This window comes from Callorhinus ursinus, unplaced genomic scaffold (assembly GCF_003265705.2).
Source record: "Callorhinus ursinus isolate GAN/ISIS: 27379988/994484 unplaced genomic scaffold, GSC_fseal_2.0 scaffold1, whole genome shotgun sequence".
Lineage (NCBI taxonomy): Eukaryota > Metazoa > Chordata > Mammalia > Carnivora > Otariidae > Callorhinus > Callorhinus ursinus.
In genome coordinates this window covers 10,382,511-10,407,076 of record NW_027397063.1, presented here as the reverse complement: position 1 = coordinate 10,407,076, position 24,566 = coordinate 10,382,511, and the positions used below count along the sequence as shown (strand labels likewise).

Sequence of the window (24,566 nt, the reverse complement as noted above, 5' to 3'; positions counted from 1 at the left end):
CACGTTCCTAATACATAGTAAATGCCACACACGAGCAGGTCCAGGAGATAGAAGGCCTGCCTATCCTACCATTTCTTCTGCAGGTGCTAGAAACCAACAGGTCCCTTCAGGAAGATCTCTCAATTATTTCCTTTCCTGTCCCCTGTGACACGTGGTAAACAATCCCTTTGTTTTCAAAGGGGTTTGCGGAGATCTTTGAAAGACAGCGGTAAGGAATGCTGGGGCTGTCTCCAGCTGGTCTAAGCAGCTAAGGCTGTGGCTTGTGCAGGGTCACTGCGGAAAACGCCTAGGAGGGGCAGGAAAGCGGAGAGGCAGGAGAGCCCCAACCCAGGAGAGCATTCTTTAGATTCCTTCCCAAGGGGCTTTTCTTCTGGCTTCACAGACATTTCAAACTCTAGCAACTTGACCACAAAGATTATGCCGAATTTTAAAGAAGTCATTCCTGTTTTCAGATGTCAAAAGTATTGTTAAGGAAATGTTGAGATGCTCTGGTCTCCCAGCTATTTAAGAGCCCTGAAAACGTGAAGCTAGGCAGAGCAGTACCACCTGAAACTGGACCTCTTTCCCAGCCTTTGCATTCATTGGGGTCAAGTGTAGCTGACTTGAACAGCACGGACAGCTCTGAAGGGTCAAAGAAGAGATGCTACAAGGAGGCTTGCAGTAAAAATCAGAGGCATTATTCATTTCAGAGCCTACTACTGGCCAGGTCCTGGTCTTCCTACCTCCTTGTTAATTCAGTTTTTCTCCTGACCAACCTATTTAGAGACACTTTGTAGATATGGAAATTTAGGTTTAAGGAAGTTAAGTCATTTCCCTGTGGTCATAACTCTATTTAATAATTGACAGAGTTGTGGACTCAGGTGCAAGGTCTAAATGCCTCCAACATCTATAGTCTGGGTTCTTCTATTTGGGGTGAGAGAAAGGGAAGGAATAAGACTGGGAGGGAAGGAGTGGCTGCAGAAGAAGGGGAAGACACCATGTGGAGACATCAGGGCTCAGACGTTCAGAGAGGTGAGGCTGGAGGGAGGGGAGCAGCAAGACTGAAGGTGAAACAGGTTAGACCTTGTAATAGCTTGCTTCCTCGAGGAGCTAGTTGCCTTGTCCAAGAGGAAGGACAGGCTGAACTCCACCCTCATTCCACTTTGCTAGAGGCAGGAGACCGAAGTGGTTAAGAGGACAGACAGTGAAGACAAAGTTCGAACGGTTTGTGAGCTCCTTCCCAGCTCATACTTTACCAGTCTGATATATCAAGCGGGGATAAAAGTAGATACCTCTCAGGATGCTATTGAGGATGACAGGAAAAGCATTTCCGACAGTGCCTGGGTCACAGAAAGAGCTATAGAAGTTTCTTCTTCTCATTATTCTTGTTATTCTAGCAAAAGCCAAGGAAGCATCTATTTTTACATATGCTAAAAATAGAGGTGTTTATCTCAGAACTTATAAATCCTAGCAATATGACATGATTGACTGCCAAGTTTCTAACGCAAGTTTTTAGTTGGGACCAAAAAAAAAAAAAAAAAACCCACACAACAAACCTAAAATAACTGTAAGACAGTATTTTTCCTTGTCCTAAAAATCTTTAAATACAGAGGCAAAGGTGAATTATTATATACTCTAAGAGCTCTTTTAAATGTTTGGAATACAGAATGTCTTCCATAAATTCCTTGTGACTGAAACATACATTCTTCTCCAAGACTGAGTAAATCCAGTATGGAAGACACTTACTGTTAGTTTTTACAAATGATTCATCAATGTGAACTGATTAATCAATTTATTGATAAATTATGTATACAGAATTGGTGGGACATTTGTAACAGTTCACATACTTCCTCAGACAGCATGCCCCAGCACGGTCCCACCTCACAGTCTTTCCATTTATTGTTCCTTCCAGCTTGAATACTTAAAGGACAGGAAAAAAGTTTCTCCTCTACCCTCTTAGGTTCAGTAACTGGGGCCATGCAAATCAAACTGACAAGAGACAGATCAACAGGAAAAAAGCCATACAAATTTTATTTGATGTAAATATTTTTACATGGGATGGGAGGAGGGTAAGGGAAGCTTTACTTAAAAAAAAAAAAAGTGAAAGCCCCAAAGAAACAGTTAGTTCTGAGAGGTTATTTTCCATTTTAACAAAGAGCAATAGATTGTGGAGACATGGCAAGACTAAGAAAAAGGTTTAGGCTTCTGAGGGTGGCATTTATTCACTATATATATGCAGTATTGTATTTATTTAAAATAAATAAACAATAAATAAACAACATAGTCTCTGCTCCACAAACCTATAGTATGAAATATAAAACTGTTTACTGACCATGTAAACAACAGTTAATAACCAAAGATTATATGGGTCTGGCTAAATGGGCTCCACAATCTTACAAAAGGTTCTGTGGAGGAGGCATCTCATCACACATTATTAAATTTAAAGTTCCTTTTTTGTGGCTAAATATTCTTACCTTTGTGAACTTTATGGAGTAAACGTTTCTGACATTTTTTAGCCACATAAGATCAGGAGAGACTTTAAGAGCAGGGAAATGGAAAGGAGGGTGGGCTTTATTTACATCTGTGTAATCATATAACAAAAGTAATGCCCCCACTGGATGGCTCCAGTAAAGTGAAATCACAATTTCAGCGATGTCTACATCGGAGACCCTGGCTACGTCTGCATGTCACATCGCACAACTCCTTAGAGTCAAACTTCTCCTTACACAAGTGATCATGGAATTATTAAACAAGAGGATTGCTTGATGATATCACTATGTCAGGTTTTCCTTATTTCCTTGTTAACCGCTAATGGTTTCTGTTCATCTCATTTTCTTTAAGTACTACATTATAGTTGAAGGGCCACCATAGTGAACACTGCTTGAGGGCAGCAATTTTTATCATTCGATAAACACTTAAAATAGTAACAGGTATTTGGCACATGATCTTCCCTGTATCACTGCTTCCAGCCTAAGTTCGGGTTGGAAATGCCAAATTAAAAGGCACACATCCCCCAATTACAGAGCTCAGGTTGCCCTAAACAGATTCAAACACCCATTAGACATTATATTTACAAAAAGCTTATAATAGCCTAAGATTTATTTTTTTAACATTTTATTTATTTGAGAGAGAGAGAGAGAGAGAGAGAGAGTACAAGCAGGGGGAGAGGCAGAGGCAGGCTCCCCGCGGAGCAAAGAGCCCGATGTGGGACTGGATCCAGGACCCTGGGATCATGACCTGAGCCGAAGGCAGATGGTTAACCAACTGAGCCACCCAGGTGTCCCATAATAGCCTAAGATTTAATGTTATGGGATAAAATGCAAGATATAAGATGGACCTTAACAGTGTGATCTCAAAAATGCTTTAAAAAAATGACATAAAACAGACATTTGTGCATGGTAGGATTATGCATGCTTCCCTATTTTCTTTAAGTTAACCTACAATGTACTTGTAATACTTTTCTACTTAAAAAACTCTAACTAAAACATAATAATAAAAAAGACTCCCTCAAACATTAACAAGCTCTAAACTTCTGTTTCTCTTGGTTATATTTACTATGCAAATGTAGGAAAAATTGCTAAAAAGTATGGTGAATATTTTAAGTTTAAAGACAATTTTTTAAGTTTAATAGACAATTGCCACAGGAAATACAGTTATCTCTGTACTTTTAAGTCATTCCTGCAAGACGGGAGTCTTCTCAGTATTGTCCCATACATCAGCATTTGCAAATTCAATGTGAAGAAAATACAGTGTGTGCTTAACTTAAAGATCAGTAATGCCTTTCTGGGTAAAGGTGAGCCACAGATGAGAAGTCCTAAGGTTCAAACAGAACCTGGTTAAGTTTAACACTTCACCGAAAATCACTAAACCTAAGTCACATGAATAAACTTAAAACTTTTTTCAAAGCACTCTTCCACAATCTACAACATCCAGGCTGATAAATATTTTAGAAAAATAACCTCTAACTCTCAAAGTTCACCCACCATGCATTTTCGTATTGTAAAACAAATACTTTACAGCAATGATCCCAGGAGCACACCCATCTCCTGCCTTCGCCAACCCACCCTGCCATGCAGAAAGCTTTCCACATTTACTTACATTATGCAAATAACATGCCAGGAGTACGCTGGGCTTCAGTTGTCAAGAAATAGCATACTTTTAAGTATAATTGGGTAAGAACTATGGACACACACAGGCAGCCTTCCAAAGAATAAAAGAAGAAAAAGGAAGGCTTAACCCCATTGTTACCAGGAAGAGACATCATATACACAACAAAACATTTATAACAATGCCTTGTCGATCTTTCCCTTCAGTGGGCAGCTGACATCTCAATCAGTGCTCAGAGTCACATGCCCTGAATCCGAGAGGATTCCCCCCAATTCCTAGTCCAACAGCGCGACACCAAAAAAGGTCTAGATGTATCTGGCAATTTTATTCACCCTGACTGAAAACGGAGTTTTATCCAGATTGGAGCAAACCTTCTTGAGTGGGCAAGATTTTAAGGCTCCTGGTTCAATACTTAACTGGCAGCAACCACCTAACATTTGGGAGACATACTGAAGTAGTCACAGCAACATGGAACAGAAAAAGGAAGAATCAGGGTGATGAAGAAAGGGACCAAAAGTCGGAGGACAGGGATTGGGCTTTGATACCAAGCAGCCCAAGGTTTCTAGACTCGTTTCTTCATCGGTAAAATGAGGGAACTTAAAAAGGGCTTCTGGATACTACCTGCTCCCATACCTGATTCTTTTTCCAGACAGCAGCAGGGTGAGTTGGCCCTTCTAATGCGGCTGCACTGTCCAATATGGTAGCCACTAGCCACATGTGGCTATTGAGTACTTCAAATATGGCAGGTCTGAGCTAAAATATGCTCTACGGATTAAATTCTGAAGACATAAAGTGAAAAAAAAGAATGTAATATATTTCATTAATAATTTTTATACCGACCATATGTTGAAATATTTTGGATCTTTCAAGTTCAGTGAAACATACTAAAACTACTATCACCTATCACACTTTTACTCTCTTACGTGGCTACTAGGAAATTTTGAATTACATCTGTGATCCCATTATACTTTTACTGGACAGCTTTGCTGTAGAGTTAGCCTTGAGCATTAAGTGAAGGCCAGGGGAACTGTGAGATGAAATGACACCAAGAGAGCACCAGAATGGAACATTACCATTCCCTGCTTCTTCACCATTAAGACTTGGGAATTATTGTTTCCACAGGCACTTATAGCCTGTTTTTGCCGTTTCCTTTGAGTTAAATATATAAAGTGATGATTCAGTCTACTTCATAAAGATGATCACAATCTTTTTAAAACTTACACCTGCCTTTACAGGAGCAACTATAATGAACTTGCACAGAAGAACTACATTTTATTGTTATCCAACCAGAAATTTTCCCACTAATTTTGGTGATCTGTATCAATTTACTTAATGTATTTTAAATGATCAGAGTAGAGTCATTTCTAGAGAGCTTGTTTACTTAGAGATACAACAGGCTAGGAACAAACTTAATAAAATATTTATACGATTCAGGTAAATTAAGAATCTCAATCAAGAAAACTCAAGTGTTCTTCTCAGAACATATTCCTGGACTGCCAACTTCTTCAGTGAGGTGTTCTTAAACAAAGGCATATGTCTAACTGCCTGCAAAATAAACTGCCAACTATTTAAAGTCAATAAAACCAGCAATAGTCCCTAACTCTGCAATCCAGAGCCAACTAAAGGCAAACCCATTTCAGACTGGGCTTAAAGTATGGCCAGTTACTATGTCAAGTATTTTCAGCTATATAAAAACAGAACAGAATCCAGCATAAAATGCATGTCCTTTGGTGAAATTACTTTTTCAAATTCCACAAACTATTTATGACCATTATAAAATTATGCTGGAATTAAAGATCATGATTTCCTCATATTTTCAATTTCTATCCACCCTACCATAATTTAAAAAAATTTTCAAACTTATATAATTACCACCTTCTCTTTTTAGGAGGAAAGAAAAAGTATCAATTTCAAAATATGGCCAGGGTACCACAGAGAAATATCCATTCAAACACAAAAAGGCTACTCTTTCTGATTCTCATTATCAATCAATGACTATTCCCGATACATACAAATTATTGTCTGTTTTTCTGAATACAGTCTCTAGAACTTAGAAGATAAAATATTTCCTTGATACTTCAAAATAAAAACAAAATCAATGCCCAGATTTAAGATGACCAATCTTGAACAATGCTTTTGATTACTCTTAAAAACAATCAAGGGGGGGGTGCCTGGGTGGCTCAGATGGTTAAGCGTCTGCCTTCAGCTCGGGTCATGATCCCAGGGTCCTGGGATCGAGTCCCGCATCAGGCTCCCTGCTCCTTGGGAGCCTGCTTCTCCCTCTGCCTCTCTCTCTGTCTCTGTCTCTGATGAATAAATAAATAAAAAGTTTAAAAAAAAAAAAAACAATCAAGGGGGCTCCTGGGTGGCTCAGTTGTTACGCGTCTGCCTCGGCTGAGGTCACGATCCGGGGGTCCTGGGATCAAGCCCTGCATCGGGTTCCCTGCTCTGCGGGAAGCCTGCTTCTCCCTCTTCCACTCCCCCACTTGTGTTCCCTCTCTCGCCGTGTCTCTCTCTTTCAAATAAATAAAATCTTAAAAAAAAAAAAAAAGACAATCAAGGGTTCAAAAAGAAAGAATGCAGAAAATAAAACCAAGAGTAGTTGTAGGGGAACCTTGATATTTTAGACGTTTCCTTAAGATAGAACCATGTACCATATATAAAACTCTTAGGACATACATATTTTTTTAAAGATTTTATTTATTTGTTTGACAGAGAGACACAGCAAGAGAGGGAACACAAGCAGGGGGAGTGGGAGAGGGAGAAGCAGGCTCCCCGCTGAGCAGGGAGCCCGATGTGGGGCTCGATCCCAGGCCCCTGGGACTATGACCTGAGCAGAAGGCAGACGCGTAACAACTAAGCCACCCAGGTGGCCCTGTATTAGGACATATATTAAATACATCTTCGGGTGCTGTTAAATACCTACTATAAAACCTCACACACTCCCTAACATGAACAATTATGTCTAGTCTGCTCAGGACTCTAGGGTTTTCCCACATCTTTATTTCATTACATACTTTCTGATAAGTATCTTCATTTGGCCACTTTTAGAGTAACTGAATAAAAAAAGAGATAAGGAAGTAAGACGAATTTTAAAATGGCAGTTCCATTTTTTACTCATGTAAATATATTAAGGTTTATTTTTCTCTTTTCCACAGATTGTTCCATTCTGTTTTAATAACACAGGTGTGCACAAACATATCTGAAAGGCTGTGTAGCTGTGAAAAAAAGCTGAACATGGTAGACAAATCTAGCTCAAGAGGTTCTCAGTATCATGCTCTTTTCTAAAAACCTCAAAGCTTGTTTTATTTGCTATTCCTTTCAAAGAACAAGCACCACAGGGTTGCTTTAGGGAAGTCTCTAGATCAAATGAAAGACAGTGTACCAACAGGGACAGTAAACTGACTTGAGCATGCCCTGCTCAAGCGCCCTGCCATGACTTTCCAAGGAGCCACTGGAATTCTCTCTTCTTCCATCACCCTGACTGGAAGGGTTTCCCAGGAACACAAGTCTAAACCACCTTGGGTACAAATGGCCAGAGTGAAGTCTCAGCTCTTGGGTGTTGCTGCCATAAAAATAAAAAAGCATTCCCCATCTCCTCCTCCATTCTTAAAGATGTGCTTCCTGTGTGGTTAGCCGACAGACAAGAAGTGGGCAAATCCCAAAAACCTACTCTAATTGCTCACAGAGAATCTTTCCTTTGGTTTGATTCAGAATGTTCAGGAATCCACCCATTTTCCTCTACATCCCTGTACTGTATTCCCTGCACATTCCAGAATGGCAGCTGTTTGCCACCCAATATCCTGTCCTCTCCTTATTCTCTAAGAGAAGAATCTAGCACGTATTCCTGGTGGCGATATTCCAGTCAATATACTACATGCACCGGCCTCCCTTGCAGTTAGGTGCTACCACCCGGCTAATGGGATAAAGCAGATACTGACAAGGACTTCAGCAAAGGCTCCTAAACGTACCCGAACCACAGTCACCCAATGGCTTCCCCCATTTTAGGAACATCTAAAAATAACCCCACTGCCAAGAAAATGAAGTTCGAACTCATCAAAGCATCGAAAGCTGTTAATCTCCTACCATCCCCACACCATCTTTCCCACCCACATTCCTAAGTCTTCCTCTTTCGAACCTTTACACCTGCCCTGTTCCTTCTGTCTGGAAGTCCTTACCATGCCCCAGAGTTAAGCCCCGCTCATCCCTGAAACCTGGTTTAAATATTGCCTGCCTCTGCTACGGAGACTTTGTACGTTCCCCTGCGGGAGCCTTCAGCGTACGGGGCCTAATTCTTTCTGCATCTCTTTCTTCCCCTATCGGGCTGCAAAATCCTTCAAGGCACAAGCTCAGTTACTTCTTTGTTTACTCACAGCCCCACAAAGATTATGGTGCTTCTGTCACCAATGAAACACAGAAGGCATCCAGTACATGCCCGTAAAATGAATGATGTTCTCAAACTTCCAGGAGAAAAGGGGAGAGAAAGGCAGTACAATAAACTGATAATAATAAAAAAACATAACTCCAAACTGGTGTCAGTATCACAGAACTCAATTACAACCGCCCTGAGAAAATTTGGAATAGGGACAAAACACATGAGCACATAATTCAAATATCCAATTAAACATCCTGCATTAAACCTTCCCCTCATCTGCTAGAAGAATCAATCAATAGGCTTGGGTTTGTGTTCAGGGCTCCACTTCTGAGATGAATGAGCAAAGCAAGCAATGAGGTTATGTGTCAGAATTTTTAAAAAGCATCAATAATTTAACAATGGTAATAAGCCCGTAGAATAATATTTTAACCAATGTCTTTTTTTTTTCCCCTCCGGGGGGGAAATTATGTTAAAATTTCTTTCTAATCTCCTAATCAGCTATTTATGAAATCAATCAATACAACTAAAAACACATACATGTTAAGAAATACTCCCAAAAAACTGAATACTTCCCATCGGTGCCCTTACAACATGACCAAAATTTCACAATTATAAAATTCACCGTGATAAAAATTTAATCTTTGAGTCCAGCTCACAAAGTGATGTGAAATATTCAAATTGCAAGTACAGACAAGAAATTGGCTGGAAACAAAGCGCTTCCTATCTTGCTCATTGAGGTATGTCCTCCCTGCCCCCCAGTCTTATCTTTGTCCCACCTGTCTTGAATGGCCATGCTGATAAATTACTCAGTTCCTAGTTCCCGGGACTCGCACTGTCTTAAGAACGTCTCTATCCAGCAGCCTCGCTCCTACTGTTTGGGCCTTCCCGTCATGTGGCCACCTTTCGAGGACTCCCTCCTCTCATACTTCACTGAACAAGTATGCGGTGACTTCAAAACTGCAATTTTGTCACAAATGTGCTCTTGCAAGTGGAGCCCTTCGCATTCCTCAAGCTAACAGCAATATGTAAACTGCCTTCACATTCCAACGTCCCATCAGTTAGCCAAGAACGTTCCCCCACACAAAACAACTGGAGGATTTTAAAATATAGTTCACTGTTATTGGATTTAAATTTTCTGGACTCTGGGGTGTAAGAGGATTTAACAGTTGACATATAACATTAAAAATAAGCCTGAGAAAAAACACTAGAAAGATACAAGGCTAATCATAATGACCTCAATTAGATTTTTAATGCCTGTCAAGTTAATAACATATAGTGGCAATGGCTTCAAGCCCGTGAACTTGAATAGTATAATTCTTTTAGAGAATAGAAGTAGCAGAACTCAATTTTTGTCTTAAAGGGCCAATTCCAATCCTGGCTCACACTAAAGTAAAAAGTAAATACTAGCTGTAAAAAAGCAAAAAAAGCAGCAAACAGAAAAGACAATGATAATGAAATTTTCATTTTGATGGCCACTCAATTTAATTCCAATACACAAATCTTATTCAAACAAAATCATTTCTTGCCACCCTCAATTAAAACTGTCCCAATCAATCTCAGGATTGACAAAGCATTTCAAGAACGAGACACTTTTTGCTTGGTCAACTGATTTCTGAAATAAAGAGTTGCAAATGACTGAACATTAAGTTATTGACAGCATTTATGAAACCTTTTCACAATAAAATGTTTCAGAAAGGGCTGAAAAAATAAATCTTATTTAAAAGGCTTTAATTTTCCCTCAACACTTGTAGTGAAGGGTCATTCACAATTTTTTAGACGCAAGTTAATTCAAATGTCAAGAATTAAACACATTGATTCTTTATCACCACAATATAAAATTTCTAGAGTACTCACTGAAAATATTTATCAAATATTTAGTAAATACTAAATGCAGTGGTAGTGATGAAACAGGTATAGTAGGGATGCCTGGGTGGCTCAGTCAGTTAAGCGTCTGCCTTTGGCCCAGGTCATGATCCCAAGGTCCTGGGATCAAGCCCCACATCGGGCTCACTGCTCAATGGGGAGCCTGCTTCTCCCTCTGCCTGCCGCTTCTCCCTCTGCCTGCCTCTCCCTCTGCCTGCCGCTTCCCCTGCTTGTGCTCTCTCTCTGACAAATAAGTAAATAAATCTTTAAAAAAATATAAATATGCTTTAAAAAAGAAAAAGAAACAGGTATAGTAAACTGTGATCACAACCAGGATTAATTTTTCTATGTGACCATTGTTTTTAATTATTTAGCTACTCTAAAGTAGATCCCCGTCCCCAGTTTTTCTTCCACATCGTGGTGAATATATATTTCTCTCCCCCAAATATCTAAGTTTACATTTGTATAGTGACAAGATCAGAGACCTTTCCTGATATCACATAAAAGATTACCCCAGAACTACTTCCACATAGCATTCCCTGATACCCCTTACCCAACTTAATTTTTTCCTGGTCCCCTACTGTGTCCTATTTATTTTATTTTATTTTATTTTATTCACTATACTGTAAGCTCCCTTAAGGGCAGGAGACTCAGAAATATTTGTTAAATGAAAAAGTACATTTTCCTTTGCTAGCGGTGCCCTTAAAAATCCGTCTCTCTGCGTATGTAAAAAAAAAAAAGCTATTAACTTTTCTATAAAAACTTTAATTTTAAATTGTGAATAAATTTAATATGTAAGTATCTGTGAATAAATTATTCTTAGAATGATCAATCTGCAATACTTGCAAGTTTCTATGGGAGTTTCTTAAGAACTCATCGCTTATATTTTCAAATCAATATGCTGCGCTGACAAAACTGTATTTGTTTAAACAAGCCATAATAAGCAATTAAGAGCATCAGTATGGGAAAGATTTGATCTCAAATATCAATTTTCATGATACATTTTAATGTTAGTGTCTGAAAAGTTTGCTAAGATTTCAAAAAATTTGTGTCAGTTTTAAAGGTTCAACCTTCAGGGCGCCTGGGTGGCTCAGGGGGTTAGGTGTCTAACTCCTGATTTCTGCTCAGGTCACAATCTCAGGGTCGTGAGATTGAGCTGCATCGGGCTCTGTGTTGGGTGTGGAACTTGCTTAGGATTCTCTCTCCCTCATCCATGTCCCTCCCCGCTTGCATGCTCCCTCTCTCTCTCTTAAAAAGTAAAAATAAAAAATAAATAAATAAATAAATAAAGGTTCAACCTTCAAAGCAAATGAGGATACTTCTTTTTTGAAAGACAAAAAAAAATCAATAAATATGGTTAAGATAGCACATTGTCTATCTTTATCATGTGTGCCTATAAATTCCCTTATAAAATAACTGAGTAACGTTATGTATAAAAACAGTAACTATGCTTATGAAAATTCATCCAATAGTAGGGGCAGATATAAAAAGTTCCTTTTTGGACTAATCAAGCCTTAATACACAATACTACTTTATTTTTGATTAAAACTAAAACTTAAATTGCCTCATTAATTTTATAGTAATTAAGTACATGCAGACATGGAAACATTGAACAAAGGAGTTTGTGGTCACTGGGGGGTGAGGGGTCAGATCCAAGGTACACAAATATACCACAAGGGTGGGAATAAATCTCTTGTGTTTCTTCCTGCAAAGTTTCTCCACATGGTCAAAATATATTAGTCATTAAAGGTTTGAAATTTAACAAAGACACAAGAGTAATAATGCATTTCTTCATGTAACACAGATGATTTTTCTTGATATACCAGATCTCTTATTCTCATTAGGAAGTCTTCAAGGCCAAAAAAGTAGTTTGTCACTCTCTATCATCTCGAATGACTTCCTAATATTCTTCAAGGAAGACACGATGTGGGTTTTTATGGAAGCAAACTGAGAGCACAGGACAAATTGTTAGATTCTCTAAGAAAGAGAATTAGGCCAAGAACAATTTCATATCAACAAAATTAATCCTCCCCCCAACCCCGGCCAAAAGACTAACTTTTCTTGCTCAAACAAAAATTTCTCAGCTAAAAATCATTTGAACCCAGAAAGAAAAAGTAAAGAGAAAGACCATCTGGAAATTCAAAGATACAAACACTGTTTGGGGATCCATCAGTCATAAGACCTTAAAAATTCTAGAATTCGTTCATCTACAAAACATGCTTATTGTTTTTTTCCCTTTTCTGAAACATTCATCTTGCTTATGCCTTGTCCCTGCTCATTGACACTATACATAGGATGAGGGTGCCACCTCACTCATTTCTCACTGGATCTTCTCTGAGCAGGATGTTTATTCCAAACATGGCTACATAATTACATTCTCCTACTTGAACCCACTTTTTTTGATTGAGTAGGACAAAAATAAATACAAAGTTGGTATTAACAAAAACCCACACAGATTCCTTGGTACTTTGCTTATGGATTCTTCCATGTGTTAATCATTCCTCAACCTCAGTAACACCAATTTTGTGTACTCTCAAATATCCTTAGCCTAATTTTGAAATGGAGATTGAAAACCTCTTATTTTATAATAAACAAACTATGCTGATTTTTCAGAGTATGCTTTTAATTAAGCAGATGACCATAAAGTTTTATAAGATGTGCTAGCCATCATCTGATAATATAATTCATTTTATTTTAAAAACTATTTCTTCTAGAAATGCTGCATTCTCAAGCAGTCTTTTTGGTTTCCTTGTACTCTGGTGAAGATCATTTCACACCTCCATTTTAAGCCAAAAATCTTTTGCTGGCATTTGAAATCTTCCATTTTGGCCTTGATGGGCAAACTGGTTTATTCATTTTTTTAGAGGAGATTTTGCTAAAAACTAAAACTAGCTTGTTCATAGGTCCTTGCCCATAGCTGATAATCAACTAATAGCACAGTTAATAATCAAGCCAGTATACAAACTTGCTCAATATCAGACAAATGTGGCAAGCTGCCCACATGCATACATTCAAAATAGGGTCTTTCCATTTGTATAAAAACTGCTTATGCTTTAACTTTTCATTGAACACAAATTATCTTAATGTTTTACAAAAAAGTCAACTGAAATATAAAATATATGTATTTGGTGAATGAAATTTTAAAATGTAGTCTAAAAATTTTATCTGTAGTATGTCATTTTAAAATTTAAATCAAATTCATTTGTTTTTTAGAAAACTGTCAATTTCCTGCAATAATCTTAGCTGGTCAATTAAGTGCAGTAATCAATAAGTCAAACATCATATAGATTTTTTTTTTGTTTTACCTTTCAACCATATGTGACTTAAATATATCCATTCTACATCATCATCATCACATACAGTAGTAACTAACACACAGTGCCTATAAGGTACCATCATATTATATACATTAAGTCATATACTGTTCCAAGCATTTTACATATATATGTTTATACACACAGACACACACATATATCCCCATTTTACAAAGAAAAAAACTGAGGTATGGAGCTAGCCCACAGTCAATAGCTCAAAAGGGACAGAGCCAAGATTTAAGCCCAGGCAATCCTGCCCTCGTCCAGGGTCTTGATCAGTGTGAGATGTTACCTTCCTTGAACACGTGAGAATCTAAAAGATCACATATTGCCGGCCTAACATCACACTGGTATCATAACGAATACTGTAAGTGTGGCAACAGTTTCACTACTTTCCATAGGAGCTGGGTTTTTAAAAACCTCTCATCTTCCCCATTTCAAGCACTACCTTCTTTCATAAAATACTATAATCCTAGCAAAGTTCAAGCTAAACACTGTACTATAGGTTTCTTAAAAAAATGTAGCCAAACTAAATGTAAGCTCCTTACTGCAGCTAAAATTTCATACATGTGAACCTGAGTCCTCTGTCTCCACCCACTTGAAACAGTCAGCTAACTAATCTATCAAGCATTACATTTTCATAGAACTATTTATTGATGAACATGTCCGAGGATTTTTTTTTAAAATGAATTACAGTTGACCCTCGAACAAGGGTTTGAACTATGTGGGTCCACTTATCAGACTTTTTCTGTTAAATACAGTACAGTACCGTAAATGTACTTTCTCTTCCTTATGATTTGCCTAATATCTTCTTTTCTCTAGCTTCCTTTCTTGTAAGAATACAGTACATAATGCACATAACATACAAACTATGTGTCAACCAACTATACTATTGGTAAGACTTCCACAGTACTATACTTATACCAATACAATCAGTGTTAGTACTGTACCTTATTTCTAGAGCAGTCATTCCAACCCTATTTCTGGTGGACTTCTCCTTCTAAAAAGGTACCAGTAATGCCTATCTATTAATCAGGATTACTCTGAAGAGGAAAAAACACAGAATATTTTTTTCAAAGAAAAATACTAGTGTCCTCATGGAAATGGTTATTTCTTAAGCTATCCATATTACACTGAAGAAATAGTCACTTAACATTTTCCCCTTCACTATGGTTTTCATTTGCGAATTCAGTTTGAAGGCTTAGGTACTGCTGGCTTTATTTTTTAAAAATAACAATAACATATTAAGAAATAAACATTTTGATTAAACTTGCTACTCAGTCAGGGGGCATGCTTATTCCTTCACCTGAACTTCCTCTGCCTGCCACCTCTCCAGCTCCCCCCAGCCCCTCCTCATGACGGTGTCTCTGTATATTGGCTCTGAGACACAGGGTGACAGCACGTCCAAAGATTTGCAGGAGGCGGTATTTAGCATCAATCCCCACTCCATACATCTGTATCTGGGAGCCCACTGTGAGATGGAAACCATTTTACAATAAAGTAGAACACGGAGACATAGAAACTACCAGCAAAAAACAAAACATAACATTTTATGTTCCCACCCTCCTCCCGGTGGCCCAGTGAATCACTTTTATCGTCATGTACTCACTCCCTCAGTCAAGCTCCTACTGAGGATGCGGTAGCAAAGCCCTTAGATCTTGCTTTGGGCCCCTTCCGCCTCAACTCCTTATTCTGAAGCCCCAAAGAGTGTACCCTGCCCCTCCCTTTCTGTCTCAGCTTCAGCTTCTGTCACAGTTCATGAACATAAACTTATAATGATTTTGTTTCTTGTCTGTCTTCCCAACAGACTGGAAGCTTCATGAACGAAAAGACAGTCACAGTATTTTCAGAGCTGTGGACAGGGTTTGGCCCAAAAAGAGAATCAGTAGAACTGTCCGGAATGAATAGATGGAGGGTTTAAGAAAATCAAACCCCACATTTGCTGCACCCATGCCCTCAGGGTGTGTGTGTGTGTGTGTATGTGTGTGTCTGGGAGGGGAAAGGTTGGGAGAGGTCTGATTTACACTCCCTTCCCCAGACCGGGGTACAACGCTGGCTGGAAATGAACTACCAGGAAATTCTCTAGGATTATCTCATCTCATTGTTCCTTATTCCTTGAATATAGATGTCTACACTGTACGGCTTTTACTCAGTAAACCACTTAATCTGTACTTTCCTCTTGGTCTTTAACACTTTCTATTTCCTATTTAGTCTGCAAACTTCCTGTGAGCAGGGGAATGCAGCCAAATTAAACCTTCCAACCTGGAACCTGACGTTTAAAGTACGTTCATAAGGTTTATTTTTGCGTTTTTGACATAATGAAGCAGAGATTAAAGAAGAACTATATTAAAGATGCTTTGTAAGTCTCTTAAGGTAATCTATGTCCCCACCCAGATCCAGTTTGCAGGAATGGAATGTACATTTCTACTGAATTTTATTGCACTTCTTCAGTGACAATTTAGAGACCACATGAAAGGCATATAATAGCTACGCTTATTTCTGGAACGACTGACAACCTTCATCTTCAGACAAATATCTATACAGAAGTCTCCAGTATACCATAAACAGTAACATAAAAATAAGGAGCCTCCAGCAACAAGGAGAAAGCCTTATCCACAGGATAACCTCTCTGTTTTCCTTCAAACCATTATTCAGTGGACCACATTATTTCTTTTGTACTATTTTCAATCAGTCATTCCCAACTTAACCTTGTAATCTATTTAGTTGCGTGTTCCTTTTGCCTTTCCCAATCAGAACCAGGGGTCATTATTCAATCTGGAATACTTCTCTGCAGTACTAATAGCCTCCCAAGTGCCATCAGGCGTCTCTGCTGGTTAGGGTGACAAGAGAGAAGCTTTTGTGCCGTGCTGGTTGTCATGACTTCCCGTTGACTAGCAAGAAACAGTGACTCCTTATAGATCACGATCAAACCTGGGCTCCACGATTCTGCGTACAAATGTCTACTTTTCGGGCAGTACTAGTCAGTATGAGTAGGTATCTATAATCTGTGAATTAGCACCATCATCAAAGCAAATCAATGTTTCTAGGTTAAACCCCCGTTTAGGTGAAACCCCTCAAAACAGTAAACTCAAATTTAAAGGAGCAAGTTTAAATAAATGTTAGAGCCCTTTAATTTCATACTCTATCAATACACCAGGCAAATTCATCAACTCAGGTAATAACCCCTAAAGTGGAGGCCCCATTATCATTGTCCTTATTCATTTTTTAGAGCCACCTGTGGTGGCCCTATTTTCTAAGCCCTACAAAAGACACTCAACTCATAATTACATCTTTCAGTGGACACAGATATAGCTGAATAATCCCCCTCAAACCTCATTAGAGTGAATTGCTTACCCTTCCTTCCACCAATGCTTTGCAAAATGGACTAATCTGCATTTCACCTCCACTATTTGAAGGAAGTGGCAATAACAAGTAAAAATGTCCAAAAGAATGGCAGAAAGCGAAGAAATGCACACAGGCCAAAAAATAAATCTGAGCCATATTTGCCTACATGCTGCCTCTTTTTATACAGAAAAAAGAAAAAAACAACAGTGGTCAAAAATGTTAAATATTTACATTTTGGCAAAAACTTCAAATATAAAGGTTATGATATGCTTTTAATTACTTTGTGTATCTTTTAGTGTGTAGGAAGACAATCAGGAAAATAAAGGAAATACTTGTAGGAATAAATTTAAGTAACTGGAGGAAAAAAGAATCCCCTTAATTAAATGCATTTTTAAAAAATAGGGGAAACTACTAAATGCTTTGCCTCTTGCATCAATCTGTTTTAACCAGTCTCAGGGTGATTTCTGAGCCACTTACAGGTAAAAGAAGGGAAAAAAGTTCAATGACCTTGCAAATTAGGGACTAAAAAACTGTTGTGGTGTGATAATATGCATAGCCTCCGTGTAATTACAGAAAGACACTGGTATGGGAAATGCTTTTTTGGAAAAGGAGGAAAACAAATTGGAAAAACTGGGAGAGACTGCAAATGGGAAGATACCAAATGGAAACCCAAAGGATGCGAAATACAAGCTCTTCTGCCCCAAGTGTCACGCAAACAACTTCTTAGCATCTTTAGGTAAAAAGAAAGATAAGTCGTTTTGCACAGGCGTTAGCTGAATGTTCGAGAGTTGGATGAATGGAGAAGACTTGTTATACACCTAGCGGTGGGTGGATTTCACCAGGCTGCAGCCTCCACACCGCTTTTCTTTGCTGCACTGCAGAGGCGCCATCTTCTCCGTCTTAATCTTCACTCAATTCAATCCTTTTATCTGCACCCTAAAAAAAAAGACCCTGAGGACCCTCCCCAGCCGCTCGCGCCCCCAGGGGGGCTAAACCAGACGGCCCGGCGCTGCCAGGGAAGAGGCCGCGCCTTAATCAGACAAACGCCTCCTTTGATGCACAGGAGGGGAGAGCTCGTGCCTCCCCACCACCCGCCACTGCCCTTACCAGACGCACACCCCACTGTCCGCATATTTCTCCCCAAGGACTTTCCAGCCCAGCACAGAATTTGCAAACCTCGTAGGTGATGGGGGGGTGGTTGTAGAGGGGCCCCGAGGCTCCGCCACAGCGGCCCCAGCAGCGCCCCAGCCCCCTCCGGGACAGACGCGCAGCGCCGGGAAGGGAGTCGGGCGGGAGCCGCGGTGGCTCACAGACCAAGGCGGCTGGCTCAGCCACCGCGCCCCGGGCTGGCGAGGGCGGGGTGTCGCGGCTTTTGTTCCCGGGAACCGTCTCCCTCCCCGGAAGAAGCTAAAGGTGCGGAGCGAACGCCAGGGCCGTCCAGGCTTGGGGAAGGTGCGAGGTGGCCGTGGGTCTCCGACCCCTCCCATCTCTCTCAACTTACACAAAAGGGAGACGCAAAATGTACAAAGTTTGCCTGCGGAAGGTGGTGCGTGACCCCGATGGGGTCGCACTGAGGCGGCCGCAGCGAGCAGCCGCCAAAGGGAAAGAGCAGAAGGTCCGGGAGGGAAGGGGTGGTGGGGTTGAGAAGGGAAGGTGAAACGGGGCGGAAAAGGCAAAGGGAAGGGGGGTGCTTCCCGAGCTGTCCCGCCTCCTCCTCCCCAGGGCCCCAGAGAAGGAAGGGCAGCGACAGGATCCAGGGACGCTGCGTTTTCGGTTTTCCCCACGTGCTCCCTCCCCCTTCCCCCCATCTGGAAGTCTCTCGCCTCTCCCGGCCCCCGCCCGCGAGGCTGGGGACTGAGTCAGGGTCCTAGCTCAGGATCGCCTCCACCCCTCCTCGCCCCCAACCGGCGCGGATCGGGGAGCCCGACGCCTCGCCAGCTCCCTCTCCGCCGGCCGGGGCGCCAGTCCCCGGGGCAGGGCTGGGCCGGAGGCGCGGATGCGCAGGGCGCCTGCAAGCGGGGGCGTGGGACGTGGAGGGAAGACGGGTTCCCTGGACTGCCCCCGGCTTTTTCGGATTAAAGACTTGGGGGAATCGGGTTCCCACCGTATTTCGCCCCCCCCCGCCCCCAATTCCGAGGCGCGGCACCCACCTCCAACGCCAGAGCCGTCCAGGAGGCCAGTAGGACCAGTGCCAAAGCGGGCAGCATCGCGACCCTGCGCGGGGCACCGAGTGCGCTGCTGTGCGAGTGGGATCCGCCGCGCCCTTGCTCTGCCGGTGCCGCCGCCGTCTCCGGTGGCCCCGCGCTCGCGCCGCTCCGGCTGCTCGCTCCGGCTGCTCTCTCCTGCCGCTGCCGAGGAAACTGACGGAGCTGGAGCGCGGCGGCTGAGCTCGGAGCCGGGCGAGTCAGCTGATCCAGCCCACCCCGTTCGGCACCCGAGAGAGACCCCTAGCGGAGCCGCCGGGGAGCTGCGCGCGCTCGGGCCGGCAGGGCCCCGCGCCCCCGGCGCCCACAGGTGCTGCGTCCTCGCCTTCTCCGCGCCCCACGCGCCGCCCCGGCCGCCGGCCCCCCGGGCTCCGCAAGCGAGAGGGAGAGTCTGGAGCCGGGAGCGGGACGGTGCAGGATCAGGGAAAGGTGAGTCGTAGGACGTTTGGGCTCCAGAAAAGTCGGGAGCGCTCCCCGCTCGTTCCCGTGAGCTTGACTCATCCGACCCTGCAGGCCTCTCTGGGATGTCGTATAAAGGGCTGCTGCTGGGGTGCGTTTTTAGCCGCATTTCGTTTTTTGCCTTGGTTTGGTGGGGGTGGGGAGGCGTTTCTGGAAGAGAATAGGAACGAGACAAGCTTAAAGGAAATAGGAATTTCTTTGCTTGTTGAGAGAGTAAAAGCCTCATTTTTTTTTTCGTCAAAAACATCCAGGAGCAACCTGGAATGTCTATCTTTAGAACGAACCAAAGGAGAAAGGCACCGGACCTGGCGGAGAAGGAGGCGACCTATTTACTTCTCCTTGAAGGAAGGGTTTAAAAAAAAAAAAAAAAAAGTTTTGCTTATTTGTTGGGTGCTTTTGGTTTTTGTTTTGGGAAGGGGATGGTCAGCCAGGATTTTTTTTTTTTTTAATCAGGCAGGGTTGTAATATCCATCCGAGATGAGAGTGAAGTGAAAGTTCAGAGGGAAGAGATTTGGAGAGATGATTCCTGTTCGACCTTCATAATTAAGAACTCCTGACCTCAAACTCTGTCCTTATTCGTCATTGTGTCTGTCCTAAATTACAGAAATGAACCTGCTGGGAACCCACTTTCTCCTAGATTAAACACAAACCATCCAATTCCCCGGCTAGTGTTTAGCTGGGCTAGAATGGTCTAGAACTGCCCAGCTGTATTCCCTGCTCTTAACCTGAAGGAACTTTAGTCACTAAGCCACCGTCCACTGTGGTGCTAGTGGGAGGGAATGAAACCACAGCCTCTGGCCTATTGGGATCAAGGCTCAGCCAGGAGGATGCTGACTTCCCTCCTGAGAAGTCAGCATTCCTCTGCTCCTCTCCTAAATGTTGTCTTCTGTCATTCCCCCCTCAAGGCATCCAATCCTAACCCTTGGGCTACTTTTTTCCTTGTTCTTTGAGTGTCCTTAAAAAATAATAGCAAATAGTTGTTATAGGGTAATATTTGTTTACATGCTTTATGTTCTATACTTCCTACAAAAGCCAGTGAGGCCCTTCCTGTTATTCCTGATTATAAGATAGGAAGCTGAAGCTAAGCAAATACCAACAGCAAATAACAACACACATTTATTCACCAAGCCAATTCCCTCCATCCTAGGTTTGTATGAACAATTGAAGGCATTTGAATGCAAAAAGGAGTATAACTCCAAGATGGGGAGGGAGCAGGGCCAGCTACAAATTGTGCAAGGTCCACTGCAAAATGAAAAGGTGGAACCCTTTGTTCTAAAATTAAATATTTTATTTTTTAAAAGATTTATTTGACATAAAGAGAGGAGAGAGAGAGAGCACAGCAGGGGGATTGGGAGAGGAAGAAGCAGGCTCCCTGCTGAACAGGGAGCCCTGTGCTGGGCTGGACCCACTGAGCCACCCAGGCACCCCCAAAATTAAATAATTCAAGGTGGCGACAGCAGAATGTTAAACCAATCATGGGACTCCTTCTGAACCCTGGGCCCTGTGTCATGCAGAATGTATGCCCAGGAAGCAATTTTTAAGAGTAAGGGACTTTTATTAAGCACAAATAAAAAAATATAGAGGTGAAGTTATAATCTATAAAAATAAAAGTTCTTAGATTTAGCATTTTCTCTTTCCCCTGTTGAAATTCACAGCACTCACACATTCCTTGGACAAGATGTTCCCCAAGGAAAGATGATTAGCTCCTGACTGTGTCAGAATGATGGACATTCTTTACATTTTCTCCTGTTCTGTCACCACTCCGAGATGCTGATGGCTTTTACTTTTCAACCACTATCTCTGTTCTGCATTTAATGCCATTTCCTGCCCTGAGGTGTCTTCTGGGTCCCCTGAGCAGGAAATACAAGAACATCCCTAGCTAGAAGAACACTGTAGAACTGTGGATGGGAATGACCACCCGTTGGCAGGACACTCCACACCAGCATTCCTAGTAGAGGCTTCAATGCCTCAGTTTGCGAGAGGTTCCATAGCTCTTCAGACAATGCATTCTGTCTTTGGGCTCTAGGATTACTAGAAAGTTCTTGCCCCATTGAAAGCCCATATTCCTTTCCTTTAACTTCCCACTTAGGCGCCCTTTTTGTATCCCCATGACCAAGCAACTAGTCTTTTCCACACCAGAGAAATTTATTTTCTCACAATCCTGGAATCTAAAAGACCACAATCAAGCTCTCGGTAGGGTTGGTTTTCCCTGTGATGGCACTGTGACACACCTGAGAGTGTCACATGCCCCTTAACCGTCTTCCTTTCTAGAACTTCATGCCGATTCCTCCTTGTAGACCAGAAGTAGATCTTGAGTTGTATTCTGTCTTATCTCTCTCGACCTTCTCAATGACTAAAGGGCATTATTACTTCCTTGTCTTCACTGCAGCCTTCAGTATCTACAGAACTCGAACCTGTAAATAGCATTCAAGCTTTTCATCATAAAGTATTTTCTCCCAATGATGAGTGCAGTTTTTCACATAGTAAGATTTTTTTTTCTTTCTAACGAATAGACATAAACTTTTAAATGAATAATTAGCACTTAACTTACCTGCACTTGACTACACCTGTGTAACAGAACTGCCTGTTGGCAGAGGATGAGACATTTCACCTGCCCTTTTTCTTCAGTTAACTACTTCATTCATGGGCCTTTACTTCACTATGGCATCCACGAAGTGTTCATCTATCTTCAAACAATGCAGTACATCTAAAATGAGTTCTTCCCTGCAATCACTTACATAAAACTACTTCAGAGGGTAGGCCTCAGGTTCAAGTAAGTCATACTTTACAAATGGACTTGGTGTGATTCAGTAGTAACTCAGTGGGACAACAAAATCAAATATTTAACTGGGCACCATTGTTGGTGCTGACTTGCATAACTTGTTTGAAGAATGGTGGTAATTCCGAGTTTCCCACAAGGACTAATTTAACAGAATATTGCCTTATCTTATTGAATAAAAAGGGGAGAAAACAAAAAAGAATAGGCCATGCATGCCAATCTGAGAGATAGGAAGTGTAGAAAGTCAATCCGGTAGCAGGAGGATTTAATGGAGACTGTACAAAAATAACACCGATTTGTTTCTTCAGAGAATTTTAATAGGGCAGCAATATGCAAGGGTGGAAAAGGGCTCAGACTTTGAGACATCTTGACGACTACCCATCAGTTTCAGTAATAGTTATGGAAGCCACCAGAGCCTCCATCGCTGAACATCCTCCCTCATCAGGTGGTATAGTGCCCAACTCAGTGCCTAACACAGTGCCTGACTGACGATAGAAATCAGTTCTCTTTTTTTGAGAGAACAGGAATTCACATTAGCTGTCACTTAGTGACCAGGATAGTCCTACTGTGACCTTGCATCGACCTTGCCAGGGGCTATCAGCACAGTAGCTGTCAACCCAGTGTTACTTAGGTGGGTCCCTAAGTAATACGTTGCCAATAAAAGTCCCAAATTTGTGATGATTTACTTTAAAAATAAATAAGTAAATGAGAGCAGATTCAAGGTGACTTTTTTATCAGCCTACTCATTTGTATTCCAATATGCTTTCTTGAGTGGGAGAGAAAGGGATGGAGCTGTAGAATTAAGTGATACACGAAGAACCGGGCAAAACCTTGACTGTTCCCAAGGGCATGTCACAGGTATGTGAAAGATATGCATCCTGTTTGCAGATAGAAAGGACTGGAAAGGCTACTTGCCAGAGGCGCTGAGAGTCTTTCACAGGGCTGGTCCCTCCTGCAGAATGGAGGATCACGCCACATGGTGAAGAGGAGTTACTCCCAGAGCAGCTGCCAGAAGCCCCAGCTTGCCATGGCCTGGGGCCATTGCCAACACTCTGCAGGGTGACAGACTTTGAGGCTGAGGGATGTTCTGCTGTAAGGTAATGAGGCCCTCTTTGTCTCCACACAAATCATACTTAGGATTGTCCTTTCAGTTCACCTCTTTAAGGAGAGAGGAGTTCTAGAGTCTTTGATAAGTAACTCAACTTTCAAAATCCTAGCGAAGACAGTAGCCAGAGAAGTGTTACCTAACCCTAAAATGATTGGGAAAATTCCAGGCAGCTATGCTTTAAGTATTCACGAACACCTTTTATAAATAAACAACATCCTGAATGACAAAGCACACAAACCGACTAACAAATAAATAAAAGCTTCATAGGCATTCAGTATATAACTTTTGTCCCTAAGCAAACACCTGACTTTGCTGTATCTACCAGATGTCCCATGTGATATTTATTCCCGTTAAAGTAAATAGAACTCCTGGGAATGAAAGTGTTTAGCATTGGTGGATCAATCAAATATTTGTACACTTCCACTGTGGGAAGGATAAAAACCTGATACATTCACTCCCTTTAAAGAGCTTAAGTTTATGTGAGAAAAATATTTGGGGAGGAAAAAGGCATAGTGAATGGTGACTACAGTTAACAATACTGCATTGTATACTTGAAAGTTGCTAAGAGAGTAGATCTTAAAAGTTCTCATCACAAAGGAGCACCTGGATGGTTCAATTGGTTAAGCATTTGGCTCTTAATATCAGTTCAGGTGTTGGTCTCCGGGTCATGAGCTCACGCTGGGCATGGAGCCTACCTAAAAAAAAAAAAAAGGAATTATGATGGTGATAGATGTTAACTGAACTTACTGTGGTAATGAGTTTCATATATATATATATATATATATATATATATATATATATTATCTTAATATAACTATTATAAATAAATTACATCTCAACTTAAATGAAAAAAATTGGCATGGTGGAAAACTTGTATCAGTAAGTACAACTTTGTGTAAAGTATTCGTGTGTATGTATATGAATGCATCAAAAGAAAATTAGAATCATAAGCCTATAGCACTTGAAAGGGTTAATCAGGGACATCAGGAAGAAGGTACTTTTGCAGGGAATTTGATAATCACAATAAAAAGAA

General features: G+C 41.3%; 1 protein-coding gene and 2 long non-coding RNA genes across 8 annotated transcripts in view; 1 reads left to right on the top strand and 2 right to left on the bottom strand.

Annotated features, from left to right (window-relative positions):
* APP (amyloid beta precursor protein) overlaps nt 1–19,334 on the bottom strand; it is a 265,110-nt gene extending 245,776 nt beyond the window's left edge. For 4 of the 6 annotated variants that reach the window (XM_025872545.2, XM_025872550.2, XM_025872556.2 and 1 more), the window contains exon 1: nt 19,134–19,334. In XM_025872545.2, the coding sequence (XP_025728330.1) occupies nt 19,134–19,190 (57 nt within the window). In that variant the 5' untranslated portion in view covers nt 19,191–19,334. The remainder of the gene's footprint in view (nt 1–19,133) is intronic. The other 2 variants (XM_025872531.2, XM_025872539.2) reach the window with 1 other exon arrangement.
* On the bottom strand, nt 15,914–18,860 carry LOC141372591 (uncharacterized). The gene is made up of 2 exons (XR_012377885.1): nt 18,485–18,860; nt 15,914–17,919 (listed from the first exon to the last, which is right to left on the bottom strand). It is a non-coding gene; the product is annotated as an uncharacterized lncRNA (long non-coding RNA).
* Nucleotides 19,335–19,444: 110 nt separating the features above from the next.
* The window catches only part of LOC141372589 (uncharacterized), a 47,718-nt gene continuing 42,596 nt past the window's right edge, over nt 19,445–24,566 (top strand). Inside the window, exon 1 of the long non-coding RNA XR_012377881.1 lies at nt 19,445–19,616. This is a non-coding gene — a long non-coding RNA (uncharacterized lncRNA). The remainder of the gene's footprint in view (nt 19,617–24,566) is intronic.